General features: G+C 52.1%; 1 protein-coding gene across 1 annotated transcript; it reads right to left on the bottom strand.

Moving 5' to 3' along the window:
* Window positions 1-17,270: 17,270 nt before the first annotated feature.
* LOC119093606 (dorsal-ventral patterning tolloid-like protein 1) lies at window positions 17,271-22,223 on the bottom strand. Its single transcript, XM_037216581.1, has 2 exons — window positions 21,937-22,223; window positions 17,271-19,851 (listed from the first exon to the last, which is right to left on the bottom strand). Exons 1-2 carry the CDS (start codon window positions 22,070-22,072, stop codon window positions 18,623-18,625), a joined length of 1,365 nt encoding a protein of 454 aa, XP_037072476.1. The 5' UTR covers window positions 22,073-22,223; the 3' UTR covers window positions 17,271-18,622.
* Between the last annotated feature and the right edge of the window lie 268 nt (window positions 22,224-22,491).

Raw genomic sequence — 22,491 nt, 5'->3', positions numbered from 1 at the left:
AAGATTGTCGTGTGGTGGTCCACCTTTTTTGCTTCGTCCGTTTACCTTTGTGACTAAGATATTTTTACGCGCCGCCGGCGTCGTGTATGTATCTGTTATTGAATATGTGACACTCAGTATGCTCGTGCGTCGCGTTCTGAACACAATTTGAGTGCTATGTTTTTTTTCTCCCTCACTAGAGTCAAAACTAAAACTCTGTACTTGTAATCAGCCATCAGATGACCACATTAGTTAGCCGGCTAACCTTTCATTTTTGCTTGTGGCTGTTCTTGGTCGTCTAGAGGCCCAAAGAGGTTCAGTTTTATAGTGTTTTGTGTTAGAAAACAGCGGTTGTTCAGCAGGTCATGGGCTCCTTGGGAGCTTGTGGGACTCTTGAAGCATAAGGGAGCATGGTTCCCGTCTTGATCCACTACTGGCCCGAGCAGCTTGATAGATGTATAGGCGGCCGCCACGTCGAAGACACCGAGGTTTCAGGTGCACTATACTTGATGACCGCCCATCACCAACACCGCGCCTCAACTCCTCGTGGACGCTGACAGGGAAACAACGAAACCTCGGAAATGGACAGACTAGACCTAGAACTAAACAGAGCGGAAACAGACAGAACAGAGACTACAATTAGCAATACAAAATGAATGCCAAAATAGCATGGATTGACTAACACTAAACTAGGCCTCAATATAATCGCAAACTAAGTGACTCAACAAACGAGAAGCGAGCACTAAATAAAACTAGAAAGGCAAACGGTACACCGACTACAGATGAGGCCCCGGCAAAAACATAGGACCATCCATTCCAATAAGGAATATCACGGAGGCAAGATAAATGGCCATGGAATGATCGAGCGTGCCCGAGCAGGTTGACAGATGGGGGCCCCCGACAAGAGCGTAGGGCCCTCCATTTTAACAATAAACACCCACGACCAGGGGTGTAAATTTTGTGTATATTATTGGAGGGCCGAATCGAAGGCCCGACAACCTACCCCCTCCCCCCTCCCCTCCTTTCTCTCACCTGACTTAGCCCACTATTTTGACCAAGCGCAACATATATTTTTAATCCTTGTATAGTTTAAAAGTCTGTAATTTAAGCAGCATGGCAGTTATGCAGGGTTGGATCCAGAGAGCAAGCGCTGGACGCGGCACGTGTATCTCTCTTGATCGGCATGTGAAGGGGCCCCTTCAGAGGCCACCTTAGGGTGTCGATGGCGCTCCTCTATGGCGGTCATGGGAGGCGGCACGCAGTTTGGTTGTGGTGGACGGGGACGGGGTTAGCCATGAAGGACCTACGTCATGCCCATATTCCAGAGCTTTTCACTTAAACTTCCCAGACCATTGTGTGTCTCATGGCGTATGTGAAGTATGTCTGTGAAGTTTATTGCATCGTTTATCCGCTCAGTTGTTACAATTTGTATCTGGTGCTGAGAGCAACCATGACTTTTTGTTATGAGAGTGGTACCAAACGCCACTGTGCAGAAAGATCAAAGAAGACAGTCTTTGTGTGATGATCATCGTCTAATCACGTTTGTGTAATATTCCAGCCAAAAATATTGGGGCGGGGGCAAGCCAACATTTTTGGGGGGATGGGACCCGGCTCAACACTTGCGGGAGGGGGGGCAGGGCCCTCTCAAAATAATACAAATCGACACCCGTGCCCACGACACAATGTGGAGGGCTCCAAACGATAGAGTGCACCCGAGAAGGTTGACAGATAGAGCCTACATCACGAGCGTTGGACCCTCCATTCAAATGGCAAGTACCTTAGACCCAATGCAGATGGCCCCTTAACGGTTGAGTGTGCCCAAGCAGGCAATCAGACGGGGCCCAATAAGAACGTATGGCGCTCCATTCAAAACAAAAAGTACCCAACAACCGGTTTGTAGGGAAAGATCGAGTGTACCCGAGTAGGCTATCAAATGGCCCCCGACAGGAGCCTAGTGCGCTGCACTCAAATGCCAAAATCCAATTTGCAGGGTCCCCGAACAATTCATCGTGCCCGAGATGGTTAACGGATGGGGCCCGATAAGCATGTGGGGCTCTGCATTCAGATAGGTTGTACCCAAGACACAATGCGGAGGGCCCCCACGATCGAATGTGCCCGAACGGGTTAAAACCGATGGGCCCCGACAAGAGCACAGGGCGCTCCCTCCTTTCAAATAGCCCCGTACCCCCCGCCCCCCCCCCTCTCCCTCTAGATCCGCTCCTAGGCAGGGGGCTCAGGTCACCACAAAGTACATTACTGACGTCCATGCTGTAGAACCAGATTTTTTTCGTTTCTTTGATGGGAGCCTCCCAATAGAAAATACAAAAACCGACGCGTTATACACACTTACCGAGCTTGGCCCCCTTGGCTACGCCTCTGGATGAACCCCCGGGTGCATGTAGCTTCGCCCACCATTATTCAGTCTCATTCATCCGATGGCTCTGAAGTGCTCATTACTGGCCGCAACGGCCCTTACCCAAACACAGCGAAACCAAAAGCTATCAAGTTCCTACGCCCATATGTGGAAGGTACTTAATATGGGAGACTGGGCGCATTGCCATAGTTACAGTACGAACGGAGCGACCATCAAGATCAGTACCAAACTAAACCCCAATTCCTACTATATCATGGGCGGATATTGATGCATTAATTGAAAATTTAGAAAACAGTAGAATTAAAATGTGTTTGAAAACCGTTCAAATTAACCTGTACACTGAAATGAAAGATTCTGCTCATTCAGTAGTGTAAGCGCTATTGAGCAAACGCATATCATAACTTGGTAGAAACCCATTCAAATATTATACTGTGGCGTCTAGACAAAATAGACGCACGGGCGGTGCATGCTTGGCGAGAGCTGCGAAGGCGGGTGCGGGTGGTTGAGAAAGGTCAGTAGGTGGGTCATACCTGACCAACGGGTGATGCGTTTGAAGTATGTAAAGTATGGAAAGACAATGTTGGCAGTTTGTGCTCTTTTATGGCTATATGTTCAAGTCATTTTTATTTCGTGCGGTTTGTCGCGTACAGTGCGAACATATTTCCTGGCAACTGGTCCGACGGGCTGTTTTGCTTATTTTTGCATGTAGTTTATGCTATACGTGCAATTGTTGGTCAAGTTTTCACATATGAGCCAAAGTTTGGAGAACATTTCTAATGCAATCCAGGTCATACACCATTGTGGAGACAAGCAAAGTCATCAGGTCTCAAATTTGCAGCCTCATGGGACAACTTGCCAAACTGACAGACATTGAATGAGCAACAATAAATGAGATCTAGATTGGCCACAAATATTTGTTTTATGTTGAGCTTCCATTTTTGCTTCTAAGGTATGTAGGTAATCAAGACTTGCATAGTTATGGTTAACAGTAGAGGTGGGATTGGGGGCTTTTAGGTGCTTCAACTGCACAGTCATGTAGCACCTACCATGAAAGTTCTGGTTATGCAGTGGTATTTGGGACAATTATGAAGTATGAAGTTTCAGTGGTAAGTATGATTCAGATAAATTATATTGTGAAGACCATGTTTTTATGGTTGAATTGACCATGTATACCTGAATAAAACAAACATATTGAAAAGAAGTATTGCCAGTTGAAAATGCTAGGTAACCTGATCATCCCAGCTTCACTGCTGGGCTACATATTTTCCTGGGGTTAAAGCCAGTGTTTGCCCTTTGGCTCAGTTGGTTAGCACACCTGCCTTCATCCACGGGTGGTGGTTGGCTCTGAGTGCTTTAGGTGCTTACCATTTTTCCTTGACAGTTATATTCTGGGGCTGGTGGCAGTGGTCACACTGAAGGTTAGTTGATGCCAGAGGGCAGGACAGCCTGTGCTGAGCATTGCAGCACATTAAATTTTTGCCACTAAGTTCTGCCCCTGCCTGGGATTGTGCTGTCAGATGGTGGGGGTCGAGGCTCACATAACACACACTGCTTGATGTGAGCTCTGATCCCAGAAATCAATCCATTAAAAGGATCCAGATCAAATCTTTAAAGATAAAAGAATTTCTTTCCATTGGAACTTACTCTATTTTTGCATACCATCTTATAACATCAGCATGTTGGGAACTGGTGATTTGGTTTTCTTTTGTCTTTGATTCTAATAAGAGTCTTTGCTTTTTAGCCAAAATAAAGAATACATATAGCACAGAACAAGTCTTATAGCAGGACATTACAGCAATGATTTCATTGTATATATATTGGAAATCCCACCAGAGAGTTTGGTGCACATTCCCCACCAATTGCATTGCAAGCAAAGCTGATGTTTTAATTAATTATATTGCCACCAAAGTGATTTCAAGCAGCCCTTCCCAAAAAGCACTGTTTCACACCAGCATAATTTAAAAATTAAGCACAGGTTGGCTTGGCCTGAGTTTGATGCACACATGAGCATGATGTTCAGTACACATAGGACACAAACTGCTATAGGTGAAGGCAAAATAATCATGGTAATAAAATATGCAAATCCTGTCAAATTCCACCAATCTATCATAAATTATATCAAAACCTTTTGAATAGATTAATTTCTGGGATCAGAATCCATGCTGAACAGTGCTTACTATGTGAGCACTGTGCCCTGAGCCTTACATTCTGATCATGCAATTCCACATCATTGGTAGAATTTGTTGGAGAAAGGTAAACATGGTGCAGTGCTCAGCACCTGGTCTTGATGATGCAACATGACAATTAAAATGTTGGTAGCTAAGGATGCAAGGTGCATGTAAAAGCAATACAAAACAAACTTGTAGATGATCAATTGGAGATAGCAGTGATGGATGCATAGCATTAGGAAGGAAGGCTTAGAAATTTATCAATGTTTCACTGAAGAATGTGATAGTGTGATATCATATATGCATGTAATGTAGCAAAATATGATAATATGTATCTTACACATTGCTAATCAAGACGTAAATGAATGCAGCGTGATAAAGTATATTTATTATGATGTTTGTGATATATCCTTATCATGTGATATATGACATGTAGTTATGCGATATGTATTTAATGATATATGATTTACTGAAGTCAACATTTGCACCAATACATACACCATCTTCACCCACATTTGCACCTGCACCTACACCTGCACCTACACCTTCACCTTCACCTTCACCTACACCTACACCTACACCTACACCTACACCTACACCTACACCTATCCCAGGTTATAGGTTAACCTAGCTAAGCCTAGCCTGGCCTAGCCTAGCCTAGCCAAGCCAAGTCAAGCCAAGCCAAGGCAAGCCAAGCCAAGCCAAGCCTGCCAAGCCTGACCTGGCCTGGCCTGGCCTGGCACTGTGTGCCATCTTATGTCATATTTGATCATATATCCTATCCAATCCTTTTGTATCCAATCCTATATTATCCTATGTTATGATATGCTATGCTATCTTTTGCTGTCATGTGCTATCCTATCCTTTCCTTTCCTGTCCTGTCCTTCCTGTCCTGTCCTGTCCTGTCCTGTCCTGTCCTGTCCTGTCCTGTCCTGTCCTGTCCTGTCCTGTCCTGTCCTGTCCTGTCCTGTCCTGTCCTGTCCTGTCCTATCCTATCCTGTTCTATCCTATCCTATCCAATCCAATCCAATCCAATCCAATCCGATTCAATCCTATCCAATCCTATCCTATCCTATCCTATCCTATCCTATCCTATCCTATCCTATCCTATCCTATCCTTTCCTATCCTATCCTATCCTGTCCTATCCTATTCTGTCCCATCCTATCCCATTCTATCCTATTCTATCCTATCCTTTTCTGTTCTATCCTATCCTATCCTATCCTATCCTATCCTATCCTATCCTATCCTATCCTATCCTATCCTATCCTATCCTATCCTATCCTATATCCTATCCTATCTGTTCACCTATCCCATTACTTTGTATGCTATCCATCACTTGCCCATTCTTACCAAACCTAATCTAATTATGCTAACAGAGCCTGTTCTAGCCTGATAAAGTCCAGGCATGCCTACCCTCCCAGCTTCAGGCAACCCAAAAATTGTCTCAAGTTAGGCAGGTTTGTGGCAAAAGTTCATGGGACAGTAGTTACTCAGACCATAGCTCACATGGGCCATGGCTCATTGAAGAACAACCCTCCAATTTATGATCACTAGTCACATTTTTGTGTGGGCAATCTAGGTCACAATATAAACCACTGATAAATGCTCATCACATGAATGTAACTAACTGTTTTTACAGGTTGGGCTTGCATGTCAGATAGTGATGATGTTGTTCTTTGCCAGTTTTTCCAAACTTTTCTTTAGCTGCATGCATGTTGGGGTGCAGGGATTGAAGGTTTTAACTTTGTTGAGGCTTCATCTGAAGCCATACTTGCCCTTTTCAGGTCCATCGATCCGCGCCCTCGTCGTGTTTCGATGCCACCTTTGCCAAGATCCCTCCTGGATGTATGTTCGGTGTTGTTCCGGGCATGCAATCCTCAAAGCTGTGATTGCTTGATGGTCACTACACTTCTGGACCCAAGCATTTATGACACTGATGAAAAAAGAAAACTTATCATGGACAGTATAGAAAGGTAGCTGAATAATGTTTTATTCCAAACGTACTGTAAATATGGCAGGATTTTGTTTACAGATTTGTGACCATACCTCCCATGCACACACTTTCATAATAAAGGTGTGATGGTATTAGTGCCTATCTCGCGCCATTGAATCCCAGTATGCATTCTCAGAAGCCGATATTCCGAGCCAGCTTTTAAGCAGGGTGTATAAAGAACAGCGGTGGTCCTACGCGTGCGGATGTGAGCGTGGGCACAACCCACGGCATTGTCGCTGTTGACGGCACTGTCGGCTGTGACTGGACTGCCGGCAGCGGCGGTCAGACGGCTGCTCTGGCGGCGGAAGTGCGCATGGCGTGTCGGCTGGTGCTGGGCGGCGCCGAGCGGCCGCGCCTCATCCACCAGACCCTCACCACCATCGCCGTCTGTATCCTTTGCCGTTCCCCAGGCCCACCGCCGGGGCCCATCCAGCCGTTCCTCTCTCCCAGTCTGTCTCCGTCTCTGTGTGGTTGCACCGGCAGTGGGGTCGTGCTCAGGCCGTTTCCTTGACGGCTGATCCTCCAGCCAGCTGCGGGGCTTCGAACGATGCGGACGCATCGGGCGGTAGCGTTTCTTCATCTTGCACACTGGTCGTGCGCATAAATCCAGGTCATTAATCCTCATGTGCATAGGTTGTGTGATGCATACTATTTGTCAGGTGCTCTATGCTTTATCATGATGAGGAAGATAAAGCATTCTTAGAATTAGTGATCTATTTATGATCGAAAATGGTGGGTGTTGGTACATTTTCGTGATTATGTAAAGTGTGCTGCCCCATGATCTTGATTTGCCATGAAACATTGGAAAGGACATATGTTCTGGTGTGAGTGCCAACATGAATTTGACAATCCAGACTTGTCGCTACAACAAAGACAACATGTACTTGTGGCAATGCTTCAGGTTTTGCATACCCATCCTGATCAGTGATATTTACTGGTACTAGTTAAGGATGCTGTTCACGTTGAAACGTTTCAAATTGGGATATGGTATGGCAGATAATTGCATGTTTTTTAACGTGAAATGCCTACCCCGCCCACAGCCGTTGCTTTTTAAGACAAAGACGTGCCCATTCTTGATTGGCTGCTCCGCCCAAGGGCCTTCCCAATAGCAATGGCGCTTCCTACGCTCCGCAGTGCCGTGATGAGTTGGTCCGGTCGTCGCACGGCCGCTGACGTCCGTGACGGGCCGTTACAGAGGGCACCGTCGGCCGCCTGTGGCGCAGCGTCTCCGCGCGTCTGCAAGGGTACTCGCTTTCCTGCGACGACGCGGCGGCGGGCATGGTGGCGCGCCGCGAGTCGTTCGTCCCATCCGGCCGTCACCGCGACTTCCGCGCCGGCGACGCGCCGCCGCCGCCGCCGCTGCGCCGCAGTCGCCGCCTCAGCATCATGCCCGAGCCCGTCGCCGCCGCTGCCAGAGCGCCGCGCGCCGCCGCCAAGGGGCCGCGCGCGGCTCGCAAGCCGGCCTCATCCTCGCCCGCGGCGTCAGCTTCCAGTGTGAAGAGCGGTCGCGCCGGCCGCAAGCCGGCGTCGCCGCCAGCCGTGCGCAAGGCGGCCACACGCTCCCCCTCTGCCTCCAGTGTGAAGAGCGGCCGCTTCGGGCCCAAATCGGCTGGTGGCAAGCGGAAGGTGCAGTCCTCGGTGCCGGTGCCGCCTGCGAGGAAATCGGCGCTGACGTCTAAGAAAACGGAGGAGAACCACTCGCCGAAGAAGGGAGCAAAGGTCCGCTCACCGACGTTCTCCAAGGGCGTGCACGTGCGCACGTTGCGGGACGCCGACAACACAATCATCGACTTTGCGTTTCCGGATAGTTTCGTGGGCTCCAAGAAGCTGCTTCTGGATGACATTCTCACTGAGCCGATGGTAGTGCTCCGAACACCGGGCGTCCTCAAGAGATTCTCGAAGAAGGTGAAAAACTCCCCGGCCAGCACCGAGAAGAGTGCGTCCGCAGCTAGGAGCCCGCCGCGCGCGTCCGTAAAGAAGTCGCCGGGGCGCCCAGTCTCGAGGGCGATGCCGTCGCCGGGCGGGCGCGGGCGCGCCACGCGGGCACGGCGCAGCGTGGCCGCCTCGGTCGCTGGAGCCGGCAGGAGGCGCAAGGCACTTGACGTGGACAGCGACAGCAGCGACAGCAGCGACAGCGACTACTCGCCGTCCGCCGGGCGTCGCGACGCCTCGCCGGGAAAGGCCTACATGACGCCAACGCCTGCGAAGCGTGCACGCGGCCGGCCGCGCTCCGATGCGAGGAGTAGGGCAAACGCCGAGTCGCGCTCGCCGTCCGCCTCGCCGTTAAAGCGCCTACGCGGCCGGCCGCGCTCGGAGAAGCGGAGCAGGACGGCCGTCGAGTCGCGCTCGCCTTCCGCCTCGTCGCCGAAGCGGACCCGCGCAGCGGACTCCTCTGCCGCCCATGACAAAGTCACGGCGGTGGCGGGGGCAGCGGCTCGCGGCGGCGGCGGGCGGCCCAGCCCTCGGACGGCCCGCAGGAGTCTGGTCGACGAGCCGGCCGCGGCGACTCCGGCTGGGGCGACCGCCGCCCCTGCTGACAAGGCGACGAACAGCAGAACGCCGCGGCCGACGGCCGTTGCCATCCCTGAGTCGGCAGGCGTTACGCCTCGCGCGCCCGGTCGCACGCCGCTGGTCGCTGCCCGGTCGTCGATCCGGCGCGGTGCGAGCGTCGCCGATGCCGCGCCCCCGGCGGCCGCCGCCACCTCGCCGTCGCTGAGGGCACCCCGCGGCGCCGCAAGCGCCTCCGCCGCGCTTAACAAGGCGTACATGTCGCTACTCCGCAGCGAGACGCGACCGGCCGTGCCGCCGCCGAAACCGGTGCATGATCTAGTCGCACCAGAGCCAGAGCCGGTGCGTGCTCCAGTCGCGCCGAAGCCAGCGCCGGTGCGTGCTCCAGTCGCGCCGGAGCCGGAGCCGATGCGTGCGCCAGTCGCACCGGAGCCGGAGCCGGTGCGTGCGCCAGTCGCACCGGAACTGGAGCCGGTGCGTGCCCAGGCCACGCCGCCGTCAGAGCCAGCGCGTGCGCCGACGGCGTCGCCGCGGCAGCCAGTGCATGCTCCGGCCGCGCCGCCGCCAAGCGCTCCGAAGCCGTCCGCCAAGCCCGCCGCCAACTTTCTCACGAAGCCAGCCCGCGCGTCCGTCGCTGATGAGCCGGACACTGGCTTGTCTTGGACGTCGCCGGCTGGCCGCTGGCGCCGCCCACCGATGGCCACACCGCCCAGTCAGCTGGCGGCGCGCTCGGCAGCGCGCCGCGCGCCCGAGTCGGCGCTGCGCCGCGTGCTGGACCGTGCGCCGGACGCGGCGGCGCGCGCGGCAGTGCGGCGCGCGCCGCGGCCGCCGACGCGGGACGCCGACGCAGGCGGGGACTCGCCGCTGGTGCGCCGGCGGGTTTTGGCTGACGATGAGGCGCCCGTCACACGCGCCAGGAGTAAGTGATGCTGGTGGGTTGGTTTGATGAGGTTTGGGGGGGGGGGGGGGGGGGCAGGCGCAGGGACAAGGTGGCTTGGGTTCTGGTGGGAAGGGGTTCATGAAAGAGGTGGAGGCCTCACCCCCTCTCAAAACGGTTTGATGCACGTCAAGTTTGGATCGTAACGCGTCAACCGGTATGATCTTCAACTGCGCGTGTTTACTGAATATCTGAATGACACTATTTGCCGGATGGGCGCGGGTGACACTAGCGTCCGGAATGCACCCTATCTCGTGCGCTGGCCGCGGTACCGACGCCGTCCCCGTCACGGCACCGGGCGGACCGTCGCGGCTCCACATACTGACGCTGCTCTCCGTCGCTCCGGTCCAGAAGCCAAGCTGGCGGCGGAGCTGTTCTCGCCACAGGACGGCCGCTCCGGACTAAACAACGCAAAAAGCGCACCCTCCGAGCGGCCGAGGGCGCGAGCGCCGATCCACGCCCAGAAGGAACCTGCTGGAGGCTGGCTGCACGCCATGCTCTGGTGAGTGGGCGCTGGTTCACACACTGAAGTAGGACCTAGCGGAAGCCGACGCAGCGGCGCTGTGTAGATGGCTGCACGAGCAGTGTAGATGGCGCTGGGTGCCGTGCTGTGCGTTCGAAAGGTGCTGTTTGGCAGTGCGTTGGTCCAGCTGGCTAGTAGCACTGAGCCGTCGAAAAGGCTCACAGGTGCACATTAGATTACATGGAGCTGGAGACAGTGAATGGATAGTAAAATGACCGCAATGTGTACTGAATAGCAAATCTGCAGCATTCGTGTAGTGTTGCATTAATCAAAATCTGCTTTAAACAAAATAAGCTACTTGTTGCGACTTCGAACGCCGTATTGGAGGCAAACTTGCGCATCATGGCTGTGTGAGGGGAAATAAGGCGTTCAGATGCCACGTCATGCTCTGTGTTCTGATACGGGATTGGTGCAGTTTGTATCACAATTCTAAACTAGTCTCTTGTGAATTTTTTTCAAACTGCAACAGCGAAGTGCGGCAAGTGAAGCCCCTGCGGCTGGAACTAGACGGCCAGTGCTACAGTGCGTCTGATGCGCTTCACGCAGCCCATTCGGCCTGACGCGCCGCTGGTGCGCCCGTCACACGCCGTCGGCCGTCCCTCGCACTGGACCTGAGCGTCATGCGTTTTCAGGACGCTCCTGATCCTGCTGCTCGTGGCGGCAGCTGTGCTCGCCGGCGTCTGGATGGCTGGCGACCGGCTTCCGCCGTCGGAGCAGCTCTGGGAGCAGCTGCAGCAGCTGCAGGCGCAGCTGGGGGAGAAGATGCATGAGCTGTTCCCGCCGGAGAGCTCCGATCGCCGAGCCGAGCAGCTGGCCAACTGGCTCGGTAACACTGTGGGCTAGGCCGCAGATGGAGCCTGGCATGGAGGCGAGCGCGCCGGGGCAGCTGGGCGGATCAGCTGGGCCCTGCCCCTCAGGCCGGTCTTGGCGGGGCGAGGCGGCGTGCATATGTCCAGATGGCTCGCCGTGGGTCTGTGGGCCCGCCGTTGGAGCCGGAGAGGGGTGTGAGATTGCTGGTGTGAGATTGCAGGTGAGATTACAGGCTTGAGATGGCAGGCTTTAGATGACAGGCGTGAGATTGCAGGCTTGAGATCGCAGATCGGGCGTGCTCTGATCACAAAGAGCCGCGCGGGGGAGGGGACGGGGGGGGGGAGGCGTAGCGTAATCTCCCGCCGGGGAGATGTTCACCTGATTTAGTATTGACTTGGGTGGGCGACGCTGTCGGGCGTTGCGTCGCGGCCTGAGTATGTGGGTCTATCAAGCTATAGACTAGTTGGCGGCCGCTGTCCGCAGGTTCTATTTTAGCGTAGTCGCTTGCTGCGCGAAACGAGGCCGGTACAGAGCCGCGCGTCTCTGCTTGCTCCCACAGTCGCGCCGTTTTATCGTAAGCAGGGGAGGTGGCGACTGACTCGGTCGTTGCCTCCCGTATGTTGTTGGTCGCGCTGGCATTTGGACAGGGTGTCCGTGTTTTAGATCTCAGCAGGCGACATGAGGCTCCCAATCCACGTTCTGTTGGCGCGGGCAGGCCGATTTACCGAGTCTGGACGATACCGTACGGCGTAATGATGCCACCTAGTTTTAAATAAGTTAGCGGGCTGCGTGCCTCCGCGGGCTGGTTTGCACGATGACAAACGTGTACAAAGTGTCAAGCAGTACAAACTAGTGCCTGTTTCCTCGCCATATGTTTATCTAGCTTATCACCTGCTAAGACCTCTCATCCTCCTGCGCTGGTGCACAACACGCAGGCTCGTTTTGGTCAAGCGTCCGTGAAGAAGCGCCACCTGTGCCTGAAGCACCACCCGTGCCTCACGCTGGCTACAGGGGTCTGTCGACGACGAGCGCCGTGTACCGTACCTGCCATGTGTCGTGGTAAGGTGAACTCAAACGCATGCCATTGTGCTTACGTACATTGTTCAAAACATCGGCCTTTTTGGTACAACACGGCTGTCATTGCCATCGGAGTTATGCTTCATCTGCGCCATATAGTGGTGTTCATGAAATGCGCGAAACATTAGAAATTGTGTAGTACTCGCGCGCATTGTGCTAAGTACCACGCCTATGTAGTGAACTACAAAATTATGAAGTTAAATACAAAGAATTTCATTGAAAGGCTGATATCTGTGTTGTAGTGCTGCAAGGCCAAGGAGTGAACCACTCCGATTTCTGTGACAGGATGTGCGCCGCTTTTGTTCGCCGCTGTTGTCAGTTGCCTGCGTAGCCGCCCTTCGCTACGTTTCCCGGCAAACTGCCACGCGGCACACGCGGCCTGCGCCCGGCCCTGCGCGCCGCTCGGACGGCGCTCGCTGAGAACGGGATGACCGATGTCCTCGGCCGGTTCCGGGTACGACCACGCCGGCGGTGTCGGAGACGTTTGCCAGCTACTTGCTACCAGCGGGGGGGGGGGGGGGGGCTGGCTGCCTGTGAGGTAGGCGCAGTCTAGCCCAGCCCAGAGCAGGCGCTGCCGGAGGGGCGTGCCTCGCAAGCCAGGCGAGGCGCTACTTCGCCCGAGATCAGCATGTGTTTACACGAATTTACACGTGTCTGGGCCAGTGTTACACGTGGTCGGCCAGTATTGCACGCGTCTGGGCCAGTGTTGCACGTGGCCGGCCAGTATTCGAGGAATCGAATACTGGCCGGTCGCCTGTCTTGCGCGGCGCCTCTGTATCACAAGTCTAGTTACGAACGCGCCGCGCTAGGCCGCTGGATCAGGCTGTCTCAAAATACCAGCGCCCGATTCCAGGGGATTAGTCAGCGACATCGGCGGACAAAAATCTGGAAACTTGTGACAAAGCTGCCAGTTAAATCATCTTTCAGTGCGATAGCTACAGGCACGCAAATTTCGAGGAAAACTGGTGTACCCGCGGCCACACCTGTCACGCCATATGGTCCATGGTGGACGTGCGTCACCTGACTGATGACGCGGCGGGTTCGGCGGCGGCAGGGGTATCATGGCTGCATGCAGCCTGCTTCGCGTGCAGCGCCCTTCTGTGATCCGTTGCGCACTATTTACTTGGTTTTCGGCGCGGTGTGGTATGGCGTGCACTGCTTTGCGCTTAGCCTTCTTTTAAAACGACGCGTAAGCTATTATGTACGGGATGACTATTAGACTGGGTCTTGCGTGAGGAACATAGCTCATTTAGAATCGTCGGCTTTTAAGTATATTTGATGCCTCCATCTACGGCTCGTGCAGATCAATAACTTTTCATCTGCTGCCCAGTCGAACCAGGGGGTCCAAATGTCACGTTGGCCAGGGAGTCGCATGATCCTTTCTAACCACATGCCTGGTCAGGCACGTAAATAGGGAGGGGCCGTGCCCCCCCCCCCCCCTTGGGGCCTGGTATGTAAAAGGCCGGAAGTACAGCTTAGCTGCTCAGATAAAGATGAAACAGTACGATACGGATCTAGATCCGCGGTATCCAATTCGGATCGCATTGCCAGTTTACTCAAGTCCATCCTTCATGGCTCAGTTTTCCTTCAGAGCAAGGCATATTCGTAATTCTTTTGTTTGGAATTTCCTCACCACTACGCGTAGAACTTGTCTGCCATATTTCCTTTGAGTGAGCACTGTTACTTTCGACTAAAAACTTGTTCCGGAAACTTTGCCACAAAACCGCTTGTTAAAAACCAGCTGGAAGATGACATGGCCATCAGAAAACTTTGGACGTTTTTAAGAAAGTGCATATTTATCTTCAAAATCAAACTGGGCCTAACGAAGCCGAACAAAGGAAGCATATCTGGTAGCCTTGGTGCACCACCATCTGTTGTAACGCTGGGGACTAAAACGCTGCCATACTAAAGCACCACGTCACCTATTCTTACCCCTCCATTTCAAAAATGCTTTGGCATGCTCCAGGCCTTTTACGGAATGTCTGCAATAACGTGCATCCGCTGTGTACGGATGTAACCGGATGCGTACCATGAAGGTACTACACATTGTAGCCTGGCAGGAGCAGGAGAAAACAGTAATTTCATAGCATGACAGCACACCTGTGCCAAAAGTGAGGCACGTCCTTCTCAGTAAGAACTCTAACTTTGGCAAGTATAAGCTGATGACAACATACCTAACTTGGTTCCAAAAGCATCCAGCACGCTCCCTAACACCACCGAGAACTTCATCCAAAGGCGACCTCTTGTATTTTTCGAAAATAACGTTTTTCGTTGCCAGTGTGCCGCTGCGGACGTGAGATGCCCCCGACCGTAGCTCAATCCTCGACCCTGCGGCTACTCCCCTCCGACACGCCGCTTCCACAGCGGCGCTAGGGGCATAGTGCCGCGGGCGAGATCCTGTCCGAAAAGTACACGTCCTCCATGGTGAAAGCGTACGAGCATGCCGTGAGCAAAATTTGCCCATGCTTTGCCATCGATATTACTGACACTCAAACGGAAAGCACTCCACTTTGCATCTAACATGGAGCCACGAATCACGCGCACACTGCTGCCACCTGCAAGACGTTTTCTAGCGTGCTTTGAAAAAAGCGCATAAACCCACTGACCAGATGTGTGTTTCCTTCAACTTTTCTCCTCTTTCTGTCTGACACACCAGGTTTATTCGCCGCGTCGTTATGTTCCCGAACGTCTCCGTGCAAGTAGACTGAGCTTTCAAATATTCTCAAGCATGCCTTTTGGCATTCTCTTGTATGCTGCGTATGCCAGAGAAGGAGGCTCCGTGTCTGGAAGACCGCGATCTGTCTACGAGAGGCACGGACCTGTGTCCTGTCCCGTGACCGCTATCATTAGTCAGAGTCCGGCCAGCAGAAGCCAACGTCGCGATGATCTGCGAAATCGACATGGTTCGTGAAGATACTGAGCATTATGCGTATGTTGTTAATCACATTCACGTTTGTGTCCACACCCACGAATAGTTTGCAAAAAAAACGTAGTAAGCTTCCAACTATGATAGCAATTTTGATTCTTGAGTAGTGCCCCACACATACTTGTAAGGCATGATGTTTAACATATGCAGTCCTGTGAACAACAAAGTGTTCTGGTTCAGCCGGCTATCGTTACTTAATGGAAGGCTGGTGCTGTGATGTTTCTATTGCAAAAAAAAACTCAATTTACACCTGAGCAACTATCGGACTCAATAAAAGACTACACGACAACAAAAAGCATCCAAACAAGCGGTAGCTGAACAAACGAGGGAAAACCAGTCAGCAAACATAAGCCCTCTTTTGTGATCAACTCACCTTGGCCAGAATCATGCTGCTGAAGCCAGCTCTGCAGAGGTAATGTGTCTCTATGGGATCTGAGGTCGCTTTTATACCAGTAGTTCAGTATAATGGGTTGGATTTACCTCGGGGTGTGGTCCAGCTTATTGGCGGTTCGTGACGTGGTGGGGCGCTCGAGAAAGCAACCCCCATCCAATCGGTCAGCAGTGGGCGAGCCAACAAATGTTGAAATTACAACAGCAGTGCTGATAAAAACACCACGTATCAAGTATTTGGGTTGATAACCACCTGACGCATGTTTATCAGAACGGCTGACAACCAACCATTTATTACCGCGAACAAGGTGAGACAAAGTGACGATGCTATGCGTTTCTTGAAACCCTTGCCTTGAGAAATGTCAGGACCGCACATTAAAGAGAATGTTCCACATTGGAAAATAATGCACCCGCATAAAATTGTGGACAACACCCTTTAAGCAAAAATTAAGGTGCCAATGGCCACTGAATGGTATCCTGACCCAGAAACATTGCACTGGCACTGATAAGTGGCAGCGAGAAGTTAGCGTTGTTCGGAATGTGCAATGACAAGAAGGGGGATTATTTTGAGCTTTTGGAATTCATAACAACTAACAAGCTCCAGTGGAAATTTGAGATGATGCACTTAAAATCTTGGCCACCGTTGATTTGTTCTTGACAAGGATACCGTGCTCTTATCACGGCAGAATGCTTAACTTGACAATCCCGGATACGTTTTCTCACGGCTGTGTCTGCCATCAGCCCGAGAGTTATCAGCTGATGACATATATTGCGGTTTTTGCGGTGGGTTTTTGACGCGTGGGGCAAGTGCACAGCATAATCACAGCAATTACTACAAGCTTCAGTGATCAAAAACACAAGCCGCTATAGCCTGCAGATGAGGGAGCACCATACGACGAAACTGACGTACTGACCCTGCCAGAAGAGCCTACAGTTGACACACTTCCAGCACCGTAGCTCGTGGATACGCTGGGCTCGCCATGACCAGAAGGCACACTAGGGGTGCTATAGAACGGGGAAACGCTGGGGGCGCTATAGCCAGACGATACTATAAGTAGGGACGCTGAAGACGGAGGACACGCTCGGCGTGTTATAGCCAGATGACGCACTATAATCGTCATAACCGGATGAAACACTGGGAGCATTATATGCAGAGGACACCGGAAGCGCACCATACCCAGAGGAAATACTGGGAGCACTATATCCAGAGGACACGCTAGGCACACCATACCCTGACGCAACATTGGGAGCACAATGCCCAGAGGGTGCGCCAGGCGCACCATATTGAGACGAAACACTCGGAGCCTTATATTCAGAAGACACGCCAGGTGCACCATACCCTAACGCAACACTGGGAGCATTGCATGCAGAGGACATGCTAGGCGCACTATACCCTGATGAAACACTGGGAGCGTTGTAACCTGATGACACACTGGGTGTGCTAAAGCCTGAGGACACAATGGGAGCGTTGTAGTCACCCAGAAGTCCATCGCTGCCACCACGATGTCCGGATGACACGGATCTGTGTCCAGAGAAGGACGCTCCGTGTCTTGAAGACACTGATCTGTGTGCTGAAGACACGGGTCTGTGTCCGGACTCGATGTTTAACACCTGCAGTCTTGTGACCAACACAGAGCTATCCTTTCTCAGCCGGCTATCCACATTTAACGGAGGCCGGCACGGTGATGTTTGTATTGAACAAATCGAAATTTTCACACACTCATCTATCGGACTGAAAAGACTCACACGATCACAGTATATATCCCATCAAACAGCTGCTCACCAAACCAGGCAAAAGCAGTCAGCACACCTAAGCCCTTTATTTGATCTGCTCACCTTGGCAGAAATCATGCTGCTGAAGCGAGCTCTGCAGATATAGTGTGTCTCTGTGGGATCTGAAGTCTCTTTTATACCGGCATTCTAGTACAATGGATCGGATTTACCTCGGGGTGTGGCCCAGCCTACTGGCCGTCCGTGACGTGCCGGACTGCTTGGGAAAGCCGCCGTCACTGTCCGATCGGTCAACAGTGGACGGGTCAAGTGGCGTTAGAATGGACAGGAGCATTGCTCATTCGAAGTACCACCGCATATTGAGTGCTCCAACTAATTACCGCAAGTTGACACTATTTGATGCATTGTGTGCGGTGCGGCTGCGAGTTCAGCGCAGCGTTGCGCGGCCTGCATCAGAATCCTGGGAGGAGGATTATTGACAGGCGTGAGACTTATAGGCTCTTCATATTTTTAGTGGGATTGACATTTACCGCGACTGTGATAGCAAATATATTTATGTTATGGATCCGGCTGGGAAAATCGAGTGTTGAAAATAGACACATTCATGTCCAACGAACCCGAACAGCTAAAAAACTGTTTCAAAGTTTTCATCTCGCCCTCGGTGTTATCACTTCGGGGAATCTCTCCATCCTCAATCTACCATAAATACCTGCCATACTAAAGTACCACTAAGGCGTATTCGCTTCCCACATTCAAAATGCGGCTTTTCAAAGCTGTTCCGACATGCTAGGGCATTTTAACGAGAGTGACATCTTCTATAAGCTTCAGCCCTTGTTCTGATATTGCGGATAATTTAGTCCTGATATCTACCCCGCGCGGGACTCAGGCATACCAAATTTTTGGGTTGTGAATTGAGCAGGCTGATACCAAATATGTGCGCGACACGTTCTGCTCAGTTAAAACTTTAACCATGGACACATATAAGACGAAATATATACGGACATGCATACCTATATTAGCTTTTGAGGATCACGGAGCGCTATCCAGTGAGATCGATAATTTCGTCAAAGCAGGATTCATGCATTTTTTCGAAGAAGGCGTTTTCCGTCGCCGGTGGGCCGCAGGCGACGCGGGAGATGCCCAATCAGGGCTCAAGCCCCGGCACGGCGGCCGCTTCCCTCCCACATGCCGCCTCTACCGCGGCGCTAGAAGCACGGCGCGACGGGCGAAATCTTGTCCGAGCAGTACACGTCCTCCATGGTGAAGGCGTATACCTTGCCCGTCTTGCCGAGGTCACCGGTAGCCTCCTTGTACTGCCAGGTGACCGGGCCGGTGGTGGCGCGGAACCGCGCGAAGGCGTACAGCGCCTTGCTGGTGCCGCGCACGGGGTGCACTCCACCCGACATGAACGCCTTGTCCGGCTTGCGCACAAAGTCGGCGCCGCAGTAGAAGTGACTCGCCTCGAACACGGGGTCGAAGACCTCCACCTGGAAATAGCGGCAGCCGGTGGAGAAGAGGAAGAGCAGGCGCTCCGGGTCGGGTGTCATCTCGAAGAGGATGAGGAAGCCGACGCGCACGCACTTCTCCTTGCCGGTGTACTCGACGCGCCAGACACAGTTGTTCGGCCGACTGCGATCCATGCGGTTGAAGCTGAGCGCGTTCTTCTGGAAACGGCTGTTGTCGGTGGTCACGTCCACATCGCAGGGCTCCGGCTCCGGTGGTGGTGCCGCGCACGACGCCTTGCCCTTGCTGCAGCCGAGCACGTGCTTGGCGAACGCCAGATCAGCGTCCGGCACAAACGCGTCCTGGATGCCGATGCCGCTGGACATCATGAGCCCCTTGTCCGTCTGGAAGGACGAGAGGAAGACGGCCTCGCCGCTGCGCGACAGCCCGTACGTGTCGTACATCATGATGGACTGGTAGTTGAACGGGCACGCAGCGTAGTCCTTGGTGTTGAGGTACATGAAGTCGTCGACGAGGCCGTTGTGCGCGCGCACGTACAGATACTTGTCACGGTCGGGTCGAGAGTGCGCGTGCGGCAGGCCCAACACGTGCCCCAGCAGGTGGACCAACACCGGTTCGCTCTCACAGTCCTTCGCCAGCACCAGCACTTGATGGGAGCCCGTATAGCCCAGCTGGGCGTAGCAGCCCTCTCCGTACTTGATTTCCAGTGTGCCGGACTTGTCCTCCTTAAACTTGACGCAGGTGCCGCCTGACCAGCGCGCCATGGCGTGCTCCACCAGCTCCTTGCTCGGACCCGGTGTGCCGATCTTGTACTTGACCGTGTTGCTCGGCCACGGGTTGGCGACAAGCGGTGCCGAGGAGGATGTGTCCGGCTGCAGCGAGTACCGCTTCTTCTGCGCCGATGACAGCAGCATGTCGCCCTCGTGCAGCTTACTGCCGATTGGCCTCCACAGGTTGAGCATTAGCAGGTCTGTGGAGCATGAGATGTCAGGGTGGCTTTGTGTATGGGGCGCGGGAGGAATGCATTGTTGGGCTACTGTCTGTCCATCTGATGATGGATGTGCTCTGCGTTATATCGATGAGTACCGTGCTTGCATTTAATACGATTTTAAGGATACTGTTATGAACATTGCTGATGCGCGGATTATAGTCGGAGATTTGGACGCTGAAAATTCTTGGTTGCAAAAATATCGTATTAAACGATTCGCTTGAAGTCTTTAAGTAGTGACATCATTTGATCCCATAATCACCTAATGACCGCTGACCACCAAGCCGTGTAGAAGTCTCCAAAACGTGTTAAATGGTTAGCTCAAAGAAGGAAAAAGTAGGATAAAACAAATCTTGTAAAGCCACGTGCTTAACGGATCTAGATGGCATGTTTGATACACAATGAAGCCAGCACGTTGTTGATTGTTACTGCATCACGTGCTGGTTATTTGCCTCTGTCTGGGATGGCCTGCGGCTTGTGGAGCGGCGGTCGCTCCAGGCCAGATAAAAACAGAGCCTGGGTAGACCGTCCCGAGTATGACGGCAATATTGTATACAACTTTCGCCGCAAAATTCCGCAGCTAAGCTGGGACTTCAAGGTATGATGCCAGGGTTCACACAGCAAAATCTGCTTAATGCGGGCTCTCGTTCTAGAAATGTATCCGATCACTATAGTCGAACTACATTCAGATAAATTAAAAATGTGCCCAGGTGGAGCATTGCACACTGCTTATAGTCGGCTACACACTAGTGAGGAAAAAAGGAGCATGCATGAATGAATAGACGTTACGTAATCTTGCACTTTTATGTCTAAGCTGCTTACGTTTCCTGGAGGCGATTACACATACTGAATTGGGTCCGATTTTCTCATGACAAAATAACCGGCTTTGATGTGCTGTTGGCAGATTTAACCAGGCGAAGGATAAGACACGAGGAAGTTTTTTCGGTCTCATTCATTTGACGCAGGGAGGGTTTAAATCGTTGATTAAATTGTTTAAGGGTCAGAAAGATTACTAGAACAAAAAGACCGGCTTGCTTTTGCCAGCAATGTATGTAGGAGCTCTAAAGAGAGTAATGGGATTTTTCATATAGCTGAAATCCTCTTGACCAAGCATTTTGTGCTAGTGGATCCTATGGACCTGCAAAGACGCACTGCGTGTCCCCCTCTTTTTGTGCTCCATCTCTGCTTTGTTTTGTTGGATGCATACATGATGCTGTAGGGGAAATAGGCAGACCAGGCAAAGCACAGACACTGCAACAGCCTGAAACGTTGGTATCGAATCAGTCGCCTCTCATGCATATTGCCTGGCATGATCCTTGCTCATATCCATATCTAGATGCGTATGTGAGACATTAGATCATCGATGTACCTGGTGCCAGCTCTCAGCCAAGAAGGAAACCATATCTGTGCTGCTCAACGTGAACTCAAGATTAAAAGCCGTCGACTCAAGATTACAACCAAAGACAACCCGTTACGGCTCCACCACTCTACCTACCTGGCATCGCCCGCGCACATACAATTTTGCAATTTATGTACACGATTTGTGTTACCGTCATGTCATTGCGAACGTTCAGAAGACGATGCGATTGCGATACAATATTTTCCATAAATCGTTTCACGCAAGTTATGTGGACAAACAGGCAGCCAAACTCTCCTTATTGTTCCTAGATACTCTTTTGGGGCTTCACGTGCATTACATGCCACCTAAATGTGATCAGTCTTGCTGTAATAGACCGTTAGCATTTATTTTGGTCAAACATCGGACGGGTATAGCCAAACACCTGTGGAAGGTATATTTGCCTCGAGTGGCCCGCGATTCGTGCCGAAACACCTTGAAAAATCCCTGCTCGTATCGCCACTGTAGCATGCGGGAAATCAAATCGTGAAAGAAGCTTGTGGTATCACTGGCCTACGATGACTCCGTGTCCTTTCCATCCCTAATTATTGTACCGAATCAGTTTTACGCACGTTTTGCTACTAGCATGCGTGCTTCGCTCAGCTACTCCACGCCCAGACTCACTGATTAGGCTCACTGGCCAACCCGACAGCACGAGATTTCCGACGTACCTGTGGCAGACATTGGAGGCTGGTATTCCTTCATGTAGTCTGCTTGGTTTTGCAGACTGATGATGTCACCTAGGCCTTGGTGAATAAGCATTACTGTCAAACAACTTCGTAAAGTATTCCACATTTTGACCGCCATGGGTTTGTGTTCAACAGGAAACAATCACCAAGTCGCGGGTGTGCTGCTAAGATTGATCAGGTATTGCTCAGATGCATCTCGACTATGAATTTGTCCTGTTGTTTTCCATAAAATAAAGTGAGTAAAGTAAAACAGGCTCAAATCCATTAACGTTAAACGATTTTAGAGGTAGCTTATTTGTCATTCCTGATCTTCTGAGGCCAAGCACGCGGATATTTGGTGCCAGATCCTCGCGTCAGTAAGTGATGAGAGAAATATTACAAACAGACTGATGTCTGAAACTCCAGGTTTATTTCAAACTGTCACCACCGCATACCATATATGGCGTCAAAGCGGTTTTATGCAATCGACGAAAAGTCGATGACAAGCACCCATCAGGGAGCAAGAGCCCCGGGTATCAACTACCTAAACTTTGCGTA

The sequence above is a fragment of the Pollicipes pollicipes genome, unplaced genomic scaffold (assembly GCF_011947565.3).
Source record: "Pollicipes pollicipes isolate AB1234 unplaced genomic scaffold, Ppol_2.1 Scaffold_4002;HRSCAF=4701_pilon_pilon_pilon, whole genome shotgun sequence".
In the NCBI taxonomy this organism is placed as follows: domain Eukaryota; kingdom Metazoa; phylum Arthropoda; class Thecostraca; order Pollicipedomorpha; family Pollicipedidae; genus Pollicipes; species Pollicipes pollicipes.
This window is presented reverse-complemented; position numbering and strand designations above follow the sequence as displayed.

Bases quoted from the DNA above. Each gene is read 5' to 3' on its own strand.
- LOC119093606 (XM_037216581.1), bottom strand. From the start codon at position 22,072: ATGGCGGTCAAAATGTGGAATACTTTACGAAGTTGTTTGACAGTAATG. The intron at 19,852-21,936 runs GTACGTCGGAAA...CATGCTCCACAG, and splicing joins GCCTCCAATGTCTGCCACAG to ACCTGCTAATGCTCAACCTG.